Consider the following 14549-nt stretch of genomic DNA (forward strand, 5'->3'; position numbering starts at 1 on the left):
ACAACGGAAAAGATCTTTTTCTCCCGGATCTGAGTATCATGATATTTCAGTACTGAATCATAAAATTTTTATCATGATTTTTACTATGGCCAGAGTTCTGATCATGACACTTTATTGACATTTCATGTTAAAATTCATAGTAAAATTCTGAGCTTATTCTGGATATAATGAACTTACTCTGAGCTCTTTCTTAACATAATGAATCCATTTTCTGACAATACTCTGAACAGCCTGATTCTTAGCCAAAATTTTGTCTGTTTAGCATGAAAATTATTCTGAGCAGACTGATTCTCAGCCTAAATTTTGTCTGTTTAGCATGAAAATTATACTTTTCTTTTTTTAGTTAAAAACAACTTAGGCCATGTTAAAAACTAAATTACCATAAATATTTGCTGAATATATATTTGCATTCATAAAGTTTGTCTTTGGGTTCTGTTAAGTGTTTGAGTCAATTCAGTGTTTTAGTTGCTATTCGCTTTTTTGTACCATGAACTTGAAGGAAAAAATCGCCCATTTGCTTCAAAACCTCCGTTCACACAACCGAATTTATGCCTATATCCACTTCCCCATCTCTACATCATAAAGTTTACAAAAATTTTGTCACTGTTTTCATAAAATATGAGAAGTAGCAATTTTTCAGTTTAGGTTTATCTTCAATTGTGCTAATGTTTTAATCAAAATTTCCAACAAACCGACAGCTCTCAGCTATTCAGATTAAAACAATAAATATTTCGTCATGCTCTCGACTTTTTCTCTTTAAGTTCTTGCCGAAATCACTTTCTCGGATTTTTCTGAGAGTTGTAGAATGATGAGAGAGGGTGGAAATATAGTACATTTAGCAAACACTTTATCAATTTATTTTCTTGTAATGAAAATCTTTGGCGATACTTGGATTTTGAAGTTAGCGTCTATAAAGGTTTCAATTGGTATTCTATTTATCCCATTATAGCTCTAATTTTTCTTGGATTTTTCCATTTGTGTCTCCAGTACACATGCTCCCCAGATACAGAGCAGTTGCCATTACATAGTAAATCATTGTAAAAATATGACACGTGCATCTGGGGGAGTACAAATAAAATACACTACTAAGCTGTTGGGCACCAACGGAAAAGATCTTTTTCTCCCGGATCTGAGTATCATGATATTTCAGTACTGAATCATAAAATTTTCATCATGATTTTTACTATGGCCAGAGTTCTGATCATGACACTTTATAGACATTTCATGTTAAAATTCATGGTAAAATTCTGAGCTGATTCTGGATATAATGAACTTACTCTGAGCTCATTCTTAACATAATGAATCCATTTTCTGACAATACTCTGAACAGACTGATTCTTAGCCTAATTTTTGTCTGTTTAGCATGAAAATTATACTCTGATTAGGCCTATTCTTAGCTTAAATTGAATGAGAATTATACTGTTTAGAATGAGAATTATACTTTTCTTTTCTTAGTTAAAAACAACTTAGGCAATGTTAAAAACTAAATTACCATAAATATTTGCTGAATATATTTTTGCATTCATAAAGTTTGTCTTTGGGTTCTGTTAAGTGTTTGAGTCAATTCAGTGTTTTAGTTGCTATTCGCTTTTTTGTACCATAAACTTGAAGGAAAAGAGTCGCCTATTTGCTTCAGAACCTCCATTCACACAACCGAATTTATGCCTATATCCACTTCCCCATCTCTACATCATAAAGTTTACAAAAATTTAGTCACTGTTTTCATAAAATATGAGAAGTAGCAATTTTTCAGTTTAGGTTTATCTTCAATTGTGCTAATGTTTTTATCAAAATTTTCATCAAACCGACACCTCTCAGCTATTCAGATTAAAACAATAAATTTTTCGCCATGCTCTCGACTTTTTCTCTTTAAGTTCTTGCCGAAATCACTTTCTCGGATTTTTCTGAGAGTTGTAGAATGATGAGAGAGGGTGGAAATATAGTACATTTAGCAAACACTTTATCAATTTATTTTCATGTAATGAAAATCTTTGGCGATACTTGGATTTTGAAGTTAGCGTCTATAAAGGTTTCAATTGTTATTCTATTTATCCCATTATAGCTCTAATTTTTCTTGGATTTTTCCATTTGTGTCTCCAGTACGCATGCTCCCCAGATACAGAGGAGTTGCCATTACATAGTAAATCATTGTAAAAATATGATACGTGCATCTGGGGATTACAAATAAAATATACTACTAAGCTGTTGGGCACCAACGGAAAAGATCTTTTTTCCCGGATCTGAGTATCATATTTCAGTACTGAATCATAAAATTTTCATCATGATTTTTACTATGGCCAGAGTTCTGATCATGACACTTTATAGACATTTCATGTTAAAATTCATGGTAAAATTCTGAGCTTATTCTGGATATAATGAACTTACTCTGAGCTCATTCTTAACATAATGAATCCATTTTCTGACAATACTCTGAACAGACTGATTCTTAGCCTAATTCTTGTCTGTTAAGCATGAAAATTATACTCTGATTAGACTGATTCTTAGCCTAAGTTGAATGAGAATTATACTGTTTAGAATGAGAATTATACTTTTCTTTTCTTAGTTAAAAACAACTTAGGCAATGTTAAAAACTAAATTACCATAAATATTTGCTGAATATATTTTTGCATTCATAAAGTTTGTCTTTGGGTTCTGTTAAGTGTTTGAGTCAATTCAGTGTTTTAGTTGCTATTCGCTTTTTTGTACCATAAACTTGAAGGAAAAGAGTCGCCTATTTGCTTCAGAACCTCCATTCACACAACCGAATTTATGCCTATATCCACTTCCCCATCTCTACATCATAAAGTTTACAAAAATTTAGTCACTGTTTTCATAAAATATGAGAAGTAGCAATTTTTCAGTTTAGGTTTATCTTCAATTGTGCTAATGTTTTAATCAAAATTTTCAACAAACCGACACCTCTCAGCTATTCAGATTAAAACAATAAATTTTTCGCCCTGCTCTCGACTTTTTCTCTTTAAGTTCTTGCCGAAATCACTTTCTCGGATTTTTCTGAGAGTTGTAGAATGATGAGAGAGGGTGGAAATATAGTACATTTAGCAAACACCTTATCAATTTATTTTCATGTAATGAAAATCTTTGGCGATACTTGGATTTTGAAGTTAGCGTCTATAAAGGTTTCAATTGTTATTCTATTTATCCCATTATAGCTCTAATTTTTCTTGGATTTTTCCATTTGTGTCTCCAGTACGCATGCTCCCCAGATACAGAGGAGTTGCCATTACATAGTAAATCATTGTAAAAATATGATACGTGCATCTGGGGATTACAAATAAAATATACTACTAAGCTGTTGGGCACCAACGGAAAAGATCTTTTTTCCCGGATCTGAGTATCATATTTCAGTACTGAATCATAAAATTTTCATCATGATTTTTACTATGGCCAGAGTTCTGATCATGACACTTTATAGACATTTCATGTTAAAATTCATGGTAAAATTCTGAGCTTATTCTGGATATAATGAACTTACTCTGAGCTCATTCTTAACATAATGAATCCATTTTCTGACAATACTCTGAACAGACTGATTCTTAGCCTAATTCTTGTCTGTTTAGCATGAAAATTATACTCTGATTAGACTGATTCTTAGCCTAAGTTGAATGAGAATTATACTGTTTAGAATGAGAATTATACTTTTCTTTTCTTAGTTAAAAACAACTTAGGCAATGTTAAAAACTAAATTACTATAAATATTTGCTAAATATTTTTTTGCATTCATAAAATTTGTCTTCGTGTTCAGTTCAGTGTTTGATTCAATTCAGTGTTTTGGTTGCTATTCGCTTTTTTGTACCATGAACTTGAATGAAACAAATCGCCTATTTGTTGTAAAACTTCCGTTCGCACAACTGGATTTATGCCTATATCCACTTCCCCATCTTTACATCATAAAGTTTACAAAAATATAGTCACTGTTTTCATAAAAAATGAGAAGTTGCAATTTTTCAGTTAAGGTTCATCCTCCAATCGGCTAATTTTTTAATCGAAATTTTCACCGCGACAGCTCTCAGCTATTCAGATGAAAACAATAAATTTCTCTTCATGCTCTCGACTTTTTAAGTTTTTGCCGAAATCACTTCCGGATTTTGCCGAGGGTTGGAGAATTGATGATTTTAGTACATTTAGCAATTACTTTATCAATTCATCATGTAAAGGAAATCATTGGCGATACTTGGGTTTTGAAGTTAGCATCTATAAAGGTTTCAATTGGTATTCTACTTATCCCATTATGGCTCTAATTTTTCTTGGATATTTCCATTTGTGTCTCCAGTATGTATGCTCCCCCAGATACAGAGCAGTTGCCATTACATAGTAAATCATTATGTAAAAACGACACGTGCATCTGGGGAGTACAAATAAATTATACCCAGTAAGCCGTGGGGGACCAACGCAAAAGATCTTTCTCTCCCGTATCTGAGTCTCCTGATAATTATTTACTGAATCATAAAACTTTCATTATGACTTTTACTATGGCCAGAGTTATGATCATGACACTTTATATAGACATTTCATGTTAAAATTCGTAGTAAAATTCTGAGCTTATTCTGGACATAATGAACTTACTCTGAGCTCATCCTTAACATAATGAGTCTATTTTCTGACAATACTCTGAACATACTGATTCTTAGCCTAATTTTTGTCTGCTTAGCATGAAATTTAGACTCTGATTTGACTGATTCTTAGCCTAAATTTTGTCTGTTTGAATGAAAAATATACTTTTTTTAGTTAAAAACAACTTAGGCAATGTTAAAAACTAAGTTACCATAAATATTTGCTAAATATTTATTTGCATTCATAAAATTTGTCTTTGTGTTTAGTTCAATATTTGAGTCAATTCAGTGTTTTAGTTGCTATTCGCTTTTTGTACCATAAACTTGAAGGAAAAAATCGCCTATTTGCTTCAAAACCTCCGTTCACACAACCGAATTTATGCCTATATCCACTTCCCCATCTCTACATCATAAAGTTTACAAAAACATAGTCACTGTTTTCATAAAAATTGAGAAGTTGCAATTTTTCAGCAAATTACCATCAATTTTTGCTTAATATATGTTTGCATTCAGAAAATTTGTCTTTGAGTTCAGTTCAGTATTTGAGTCAATTCAGTTCGCCATCTGCTATTTGGGATCACTGCATCTGCTTAACATAATGTATCGTTTTTCTGACAATACTCTGAACAGTCTTAACATAATTTATCGTTTTTCTGACAATACTCTGAACAGACATATTCTTATCCTAAATTTTGTCTGTTTATCATAAAAATTGTACTCTGAACAGGCTGATTCTTAGCCTGAATTTTGTGTGTTTTGAATGAAAATTATACTTCTCATTACTTAGTTAGAAATAACTTAGGCATTGTTAAAAAACTAAATTGCCATAAATATTTGCTAAATATATATTTTCATTCATAAAATTTGTCTTTGAGTTCAGTTCAGTATTTGAGTCAATTCAGTTCGCCATCTGCTATTTGGGATCACTGCATCTGCTATTTGGGAACTGTATCTGCTTTTGTTTCTCGATCTATGCTGTTTCATTGCCACTGTTGATTCTACCTGTCGCCTGCGACACTTCAGCCGTCGGCTGGCGAGGACACTGCTTGGCCGGGAAAATCCTCATGCTTCGGAACGATGAGAAAAAAACCTCTGCTCGTTCCATTCCTGCTGACCATCATCCACGTGTTCCATCACAATGCTGAGTGCAAACATCAGAAAGAAACAAACAACGAGGCACTGAAAACAGAATCGAAGGCGTAAAAAAAACTTGGCAATTATTGATATATAACACACACACACACACACACACATGTTCCGGGCTCGAATTACGGGTATTTCCCATTTTAGCCCCCCGAACTAAACGGCACGTCAATATCAGTACTGGGCATGTCAAATTGAAAGTCTTATATCAGTACTAATTCAGAGCTATAATCAGGCCACTCTTTACACTTGTCAGTAAATAGCGGAAAAAGACGTCAAAAATAGCCAAAGAAACGTCAAAAATAGCCGAAAAAACGTCAAAAATTGTCGAAGAAAACGTCAAAAACAGCCAGAAAACGTGAAAAATAGCTAAAGAAGACGTCCAAAATAGTCGAAAAAACGTCAAAAATTGCCAAAAAAACGTCAGAACAGCCAAAAAACCTCAAAAATATTGAGGAAGACGTCAAAAATAGCCGAAAAAAAAACGTCAAAATGGCCGAAAAAACTTCAAAAATAGCCGAAAAAGACGTCAAAAATAGCCGAAAAAACGTCAAAATGGCCGAAAAAAACTTCAAAAATAGCCGAAAAAGACGTCAAAAATAGCCGAAGAAAACGTCAGGACAGCCAAAAAACGTCAAAAATATTTAGGAAGACGTCAAAAATACCCGAAAAAAAACGTCAAAATGGCCGAAAAAACGTCAAAAATAGTCGAGAAAGACTTCTTCAGTTGAAAATTTGGCAGTTTCCTTGCACTCGGCGTGTTTTTTCTGGTTTTGGCGGGTACTTTTTTAAGGATTAAACGTTATTTTCAATGTTTTAAGATAGTAAACTCATCGTCATGCTCAATAAGTGCATCGCACAAAATTTTAAATTTTTTTCGAAATTTTCAAATTTTTTCATGAATTTACTATAGACATCATGAGAATCAAAACCAAGGATGTACAAGCTATTATCAGAAAAAAATGTATATATGGGAATAGACTGCACATAATGAGGTAGCAACATACTCTTAAGATACACTGATACAGTGCTGGGCCGATATTATTATTATTATTATTATTATTATTATTATTATTATTATTTTTATTATTATTATTATTATTATTATTATTATTATTATTATTATTACTATTATTATTATTATTATTATTATTATTATTATTATTATTGTTGTTATTATTATTATTATTGTTATTATTGTTATTATTGTTATTATTGTTATTATTGTTGTTGTTGTTATTATTATTATTATTATTATTATTATTATTATTATTATTATTATTATTATTATTATTATTATTATTATTATTATTATTATTATTATTATTATTATTATTATTAAATTGACTTGGTACCTGCGATACGGGAATCACAAAGTTCGCAGTCTTTAATTTCAAAAGAGATTTCAACTCTTTCCGAAATAATACTGTTGGTCTTGTCCAGTCAAAAGTTTAGATGTCATTTCGCTTTGCATATTTTACAACTCTCAAAACAAAATACTCTTCCAATTTGACTGATTTCGTTCAATTAAAATTTGTCCTCAAAAATTGTTTTGCTGCTGAACGGATACCGCGCGGTCCCTTGAAAACTTTCCAATAATCATCAAACTTGAAGGCAGCATCACAGCTATAAATTTTTTTCAGCATAAGATCATTTCGAACCAAAAGATAACTGATTGGCTACAAATTGTGGTAAATAAGGTTCTGATTGTAGTCACTATCGGTAACAAATTTCTTGAGCGGTCGTGACCACTTGATGCAAAGCCCACTTGAGCGATCGTCTTTGCATCTTTTCTAGTTTTCTGCAATTTGGCCAATTCGAGAACCAAACATTTGACGCGTAAAGGAGAACTGATAAAATGTAACTTTTGTATAAACTTACTTTTGCTCTCGTATTTGTAGAAAAGGGAACGTTTCTCTTCAAGAAGAAAAGCTTTTGTTGTGCCTTCATCAGCCGCTGACTGATATGACTATCCCTTTTCAACTTATTAGTAAAAATTATACCAAGATCATTCACCGAAGGTTTGCATGTAATTTCTCTATCGTCTGCATACAAATGGACACTACACTGATCTAATTTTTTCACATCAAAACATATAGCTTCAAACTTTGCAATGTTGAATTCCCACCTGTTTTCTTGCGATCATTTGGAATACAATTGGAATACAATGTTTCAGTACTGAAATGCTCTGAGACTCAAGTCCGGGAGTTGATGTGCTTTAAGCAAGAAACCGCAATTGTCCTTATAATAACTCTTCTGTATTGTTGTTTATTTTAAATTACGGGATGGGGGAGCTGAATACAAAATGAGAAAAAGGATATTTTTTTAGGAATTTAAAGATTTGGATGAAATCTTATTTGAGTGCTGTCTTTTGTTTCTAGTGGCTGGCAGATCGAAAGAGAAGACGAGCGATTGCACAAGATGTGGAGCTACAGCAGAGGGTGCAACTGCTCCAGGGTTTTGATATGCCCACAGTATCCAACACTGTCCAGATATCAAGTGATGGACAGTTTGTACTCGCTTCAGGTAATTCCTTTACAGATCATTTACATTATTACCCCAAACACAGGCACCCGAGTTACAGAATGCATCATTACACAAAATACTTCTCGGCGGATTTATTCTGTTTCGACGTTTCAAAAGCTTTAAAAACGTTTGAGATTTGGCATCAATTCTGTTTCAGCCCTCAGTAGTGGGGTGGGTGGGATCCCACGTCAAAGATTCCAAAAATAGCGGCCGTTAGATAAACGCCCAAATTCTAAATAACATCTAATTGACATCGGGTGAAGAAATCTTCTGTCCTCTTAGAAATTATGTCAGTCGACATAACCATAATTTTTCACCCGATGCAAATTTGATGTAATTCGGAAACATCCTCCCCAGTGCGTTATGTGCCCCCCCCCCCCAGTTATAGGTGATCATGTATCTGGGTGTAAAAATATATGCACTCACAAAGCTGGGAGCGTGTGTTGGGGGGGGGGGGGGTGGGGAGCTCGGCTATTAATGCTGGGGATGCATACCAAGATGGGGATACGATAGCAAGATAAATCAAAACTATCATTTTTTTTAACAAATTAAGGATAATTAAATATACGTCACGCTTCGTCAACAGTTCTTATTTCTTTCCAGCACGCAGTTGAATGGTTATATAACGTTTAACACCCATGGCACGTGAATACTCCATTTAAGAGGTCATATGAGTGGGCTACATACAAAGGTTATTTGCAGTTAGGGGTCATATGGAAGAAAGGGATAGAATAGAACCGAAGGAACTAAAAATTTTCATTTGTTCAGTATGGTACTTTTTTGCAAATCTCTCATCTTTGCAAATTTTTTTGATCAAGTATTCATGTTGACAAATTAAGAAAACTTAATAATCAAAACGGCCTCTTTCCAATGTGAACTCAAATATTACATAGACTGGATCGGAATAGTTACTCAAAATTTCTCACTGTTGAATTTTGATATTTTATTCTAGGAACCTACAAGCCAACACTCAAGTGCTTTGACGTTCAGCAGCTGGCAATGAAATTCGAAAGATGTTTTGATAGTGAAATTGTTAATTTCCTTACTCTCTCTGATGATTACTCAAAGGTCAGTCACTATACAATCTGGAGAAATTTTCTCTAACCGTTTTGTGAAATTTAAGGAATAAACGGAAGGAATAGATGAACGCCACGAACAATTCTTGTCCACCATATTCAAACTATGTCGTATTAATGAACAGCAAACTGCATAAAAATGTTGCATGGCTCTATGAGACAATTTATTAATTGCTCTTGAACGCAGTTCATAGCAATTATTGTAAACGTGTGTGTCTTTTTTTTATGCAAAATTTTTGCTTGACGGTTTTGACTTTTCGAATGATTTTTACGCCCTTGACTTTTTGCATTTCGCGTGATCTAAAATTCTCTCTCAATAACAATTTCAAGCAGCTGAACTCAATTGGCGGCAATTTAATACTAAAAGTCAAATAAAAAGTGCGCCGAAACTGGTGTCATTTTTTTACTTTAAATCTTAATAGTGGTATATGTTAACCTCTAATGTGGTTATTTGAAGCCCACTATAGAACTTCTTAGTCCCATTTAGGCTACCCCCCCCCCGACTGAAGCAGGCTGCAATTGATTAGAGCTCCCACTAGTCGTTCAAGAGCAATTCTTCCGACGTTTAGTCGGTTATGTTTATAGCTGCGAAGCTGTAAGCTGAGCGTAGCTATATTGCGGTGCTCTTGGTTTTTTACAATTCAAAGAATTTGAATTGTATTGGGATGCTGTCTTTTTTACGACTCGAAGAGGAGTATTGGAGAAGTCCTTTTTTTAAAATCAATTTTATTGGAGTATTTTTGAAGCGGGAAATGAAACGCGTTTTTTTTTTGCGTGATTTTGGTGCTGAACAAAAGTGAAGAGCGGAGCGAAACGAGAGTGGTTTTTTGTTCATACCGCTGTTTTTGAGAGAGCGAGAAATTGATGTGAAAAAATTTTCTCTAAGCGAGCGAAAATTTTTTGTTCACGTGCGACATTTTGAAGCAGTTTATTATCTTTTTTTTTGGTTAAGAGGTTTGGTTATGATTTTGTTTTAATTTTAGGCTGGTTTCGGTAGTGGTTTGAAGGTTTTTGGAAATTCATATGAATTTTATGATAATTCGGAGGTTTTTAATGTATTTTGCTGATTTTCGGGCTAATTTTTGCGTTTTTGACGATTTTTTTTACTGGCTCAAATGGGTATTGAAGAAACCCCTTCTACTTGAGCAATTTTATGGTAACAATTGTTTACAGTTTTGTGTGTAAGAATCATTTTTTTGTTGAGAAATATGACAAAAAAATGGCGAAAATTGGAACTATTTTTCTTAATTTTTTGCAGTTTTTCGCTTTTCTGTTTTTAGCAAAGTTTCTTAGCCGATTATGACTTGCCTATTGTTTTGCGAGCATCTGGATACCCTATTGACTGAAGGGATTTTTTCTTTGGATTTATATGCTTTTGAAATATTAAAAAATTTAGTAACTTTCCAGTTTTTCAGTGAAAGTTGTTTTTGAGAGCTTTTCTTTCATAATTTAGCCTAAAGTATTTTTTAAAAATTCACATAAGTGGTTTTTGTAAGTACTAGTTGTTTTGATGAAGTTATTTTGGCAGCGATAGTTTTTTCGGGATCTCAATTTATAACAAAATTTGATCAGATTTTTTATCATATTTTAACAGATTTGATTTTATTGTTTTTACTTTTTTGTTGAAGGCAGCATCACAGCTATACATTTTTTTCAGCATAAGATCATTTCGAACCAAAAGATAACTGATTGGCTACAAATTGTGGTAAATAAGGTTCTGATTGTAGTCACTATCGGTAACAAATTTCTTGAGCGGTCGTGACCACTTGATGCAAAGCCCACTTGAGCGATCGTCTTTGCATCTTTTCTAGTTTTCTGCAATTTGGCCAATTCGAGAACCAAACATTTGACGCGTAAAGGAGAACTGATAAAATGTAACTTTTGTATAAACTTACTTTTGCTCTCGTATTTGTTGAAAAGGGAACGTTTCTCTTCAAGAAGAAAAGCTTTTGTTGTGCCTTCATCAGCCGCTGACTGATATGACTATCCCTTTTCAACTTATTAGTAAAAATTATACCAAGATCATTCACCGAAGGTTTGCATGTAATTTCTCTATCGTCTGCATACAAATGGACACTACACTGATCTAATTTTTTCACATCAAAACATATAGCTTCAAACTTTGCAATGTTGAATTCCCACCTGTTTTCTTGCGATCATTTGGAATACAATTGGAATACAATGTTTCAGTACTGAAATGCTCTGAGACTCAAGTCCGGGAGTTGATGTGCTTTAAGCAAGAAACCGCAATTGTCCTTATAATAACTCTTCTGTATTGTTGTTTATTTTAAATTACGGGATGGGGGAGCTGAATACAAAATGAGAAAAAGGATATTTTTTTAGGAATTTAAAGATTTGGATGAAATCTTATTTGAGTGCTGTCTTTTGTTTCTAGTGGCTGGCAGATCGAAAGAGAAGACGAGCGATTGCACAAGATGTGGAGCTACAGCAGAGGGTGCAACTGCTCCAGGGTTTTGATATGCCCACAGTATCCAACACTGTCCAGATATCAAGTGATGGACAGTTTGTACTCGCTTCAGGTAATTCCTTTACAGATCATTTACATTATTACCCCAAACACAGGCACCCGAGTTACAGAATGCATCATTACACAAAATACTTCTCGGCGGATTTATTCTGTTTCGACGTTTCAAAAGCTTTAAAAACGTTTGAGATTTGGCATCAATTCTGTTTCAGCCCTCAGTAGTGGGGTGGGTGGGATCCCACGTCAAAGATTCCAAAAATAGCGGCCGTTAGATAAACGCCCAAATTCTAAATAACATCTAATTGACATCGGGTGAAGAAATCTTCTGTCCTCTTAGAAATTATGTCAGTCGACATAACCATAATTTTTCACCCGATGCAAATTTGATGTAATTCGGAAACATCCTCCCCAGTGCGTTATGTGCCCCCCCCCCCCCCCCCCCCAGTTATAGGTGATCATGTATCTGGGTGTAAAAATATATGCACTCACAAAGCTGGGAGTGTGTGTGTGTGTGTGTGGGGGGGGGGGGGGGGTGGGGAGCTCGGCTATTAATGCTGGGGATGCATACCAAGATGGGGATACGATAGCAAGATAAATCAAAACTATCATTTTTTTAACAAATTAAGGATAATTAAATATACGTCACGCTTCGTCAACAGTTCTTATTTCTTTCCAGCACGCAGTTGAATGGTTATATAACGTTTAACACCCATGGCACGTGAATACTCCATTTAAGAGGTCATATGAGTGGGCTACATACAAAGGTTATTTGCAGTTAGGGGTCATATGGAAGAAAGGGATAGAATAGAACCGAAGGAACTAAAAATTTTCATTTGTTCAGTATGGTACTTTTTTGCAAATCTCTCATCTTTGCAAATTTTTTTGAGCAAGTATTCATGTTGACAAATTAAGAAAACTTAATAATCAAAACGGCCTCTTTCCAATGTGAACTCAAATATTACATAGACTGGATCGGAATAGTTACTCAAAATTTCTCACTGTTGAATTTTGATATTTTATTCTAGGAACCTACAAGCCAACACTCAAGTGCTTTGACGTTCAGCAGCTGGCAATGAAATTCGAAAGATGTTTTGATAGTGAAATTGTTAATTTCCTTACTCTCTCTGATGATTACTCAAAGGTCAGTCACTATACAATCTGGAGAAATTTTCTCTAAACGTTTTGTGAAATTTAAGGAATAAACGGAAGGAATAGATGAACGCCACGAACAATTCTTGTCCACCATATTCAAACTATGTCGTATTAATGAACAGCAAACTGCATAAAAATGTTGCATGGCTCTATGAGACAATTTATTAATTGCTCTTGAACGCAGTTCATAGCAATTATTGTAAACGTGTGTGTCTTTTTTTTATGCAAAATTTTTGCTTGACGGTTTTGACTTTTCGAATGATTTTTACGCCCTTGACTTTTTGCATTTCGCGTGATCTAAAATTCTCTCTCAATAACAATTTCAAGCAGCTGAACTCAATTGGCGGCAATTTAATACTAAAAGTCAAATAAAAAGTGCGCCGAAACTGGTGTCATTTTTTTACTTTAAATCTTAATAGTGGTATATGTTAACCTCTAATGTGGTTATTTGAAGCCCACTATAGAACTTCTTAGTCCCATTTAGGCTACCCCCCCCCCCCCCCCCCCCCCGACTGAAGCAGGCTGCAATTGATTAGAGCTCCCACTAGTCGTTCAAGAGCAATTCTTCCGACGTTTAGTCGGTTATGTTTATAGCTGCGAAGCTGTAAGCTGAGCGTAGCTATATTGCGGTGCTCTTGGTTTTTTACAATTCAAAGAATTTGAATTGTATTGGGATGCTGTCTTTTTTACGACTCGAAGAGGAGTATTGGAGAAGTCCTTTTTTTAAAATCAATTTTATTGGAGTATTTTTGAAGCGGGAAATGAAACGCGTGAAAAAATTTTTTTTGCGTGATTTTGGTGCTGAACAAAAGTGAAGAGCGGAGCGAAACGAAAGTGGTTTTTTGTTCATACCGCTGTTTTTGAGAGAGCGAGAAATTGATGTGAAAAAATTTTCTCTAAGCGAGCGAAAATTTTTTGTTCACGTGCGACATTTTGAAGCAGTTTATTATCTTTTTTTTGGTTAAGAGGTTTGGTTATGATTTTGTTTTAATTTTAGGCTGGTTTCGGTAGTGGTTTGAAGGTTTTTGGAAATTCATATGAATTTTATGATAATTCGGAGGTTTTTAATGTATTTTGCTGATTTTCGGGCTAATTTTTGCGTTTTTGACGATTTTTTTTACTGGCTCAAATGGGTATTGAAGAAACCCCTTCTACTTGAGCAATTTTATGGTAACAATTGTTTACAGTTTTGTGTGTAAGAATCATTTTTTTGTTGAGAAATATGACAAAAAAATGGCGAAAATTGGAACTATTTTTCTTAATTTTTTTGCAGTTTTTCGCTTTTCTGTTTTTAGCAAAGTTTCTTAGCCGATTATGACTTGCCTATTGTTTTGCGAGCATCTGGATACCCTATTGACTGAAGGGATTTTTTCTTTGGATTTATATGCTTTTGAAATATTAAAAAATTTAGTAACTTTCCAGTTTTTCAGTGAAAGTTGTTTTTGAGAGCTTTTCTTTCATAATTTAGCCTAAAGTATTTTTTAAAAATTCACATAAGTGGTTTTTGTAAGTACTAGTTGTTTTGATGAAGTTATTTTGGCAGCGATAGTTTTTTCGGGATCTCAATTTATAACAAAATTTGATCAGATTTTTTAT

At 33.9% G+C, this 14549-nt stretch overlaps 1 protein-coding gene across 3 annotated transcripts in view; it reads left to right on the plus strand.

The window, feature by feature from the left end:
* Nucleotides 1-14549, plus strand: part of LOC142344722 (nucleolar protein 10-like) — a 123852-nt gene that overhangs the window by 12699 nt on the left and 96604 nt on the right. Inside the window, exons 2-3 of one of the 3 annotated variants that reach the window (XM_075396600.1) lie at nucleotides 8096-8240; nucleotides 9193-9308. In XM_075396600.1, coding sequence (XP_075252715.1) covers nucleotides 8096-8240; nucleotides 9193-9308 — 261 coding nt within the window. Of the gene's footprint in view, nucleotides 1-8095; nucleotides 8241-9192; nucleotides 9309-11608; nucleotides 11857-12826; nucleotides 12943-14549 lie in introns of those variants that run through there. The other 2 variants (XM_075396599.1, XM_075396598.1) reach the window with 2 other exon arrangements.

The sequence above is a fragment of the Convolutriloba macropyga genome, chromosome 8 (assembly GCF_964194025.1).
Source record: "Convolutriloba macropyga chromosome 8, txConMacr16.3, whole genome shotgun sequence".
Classification (NCBI taxonomy): Eukaryota; Metazoa; Xenacoelomorpha; order Acoela; family Convolutidae; genus Convolutriloba; species Convolutriloba macropyga.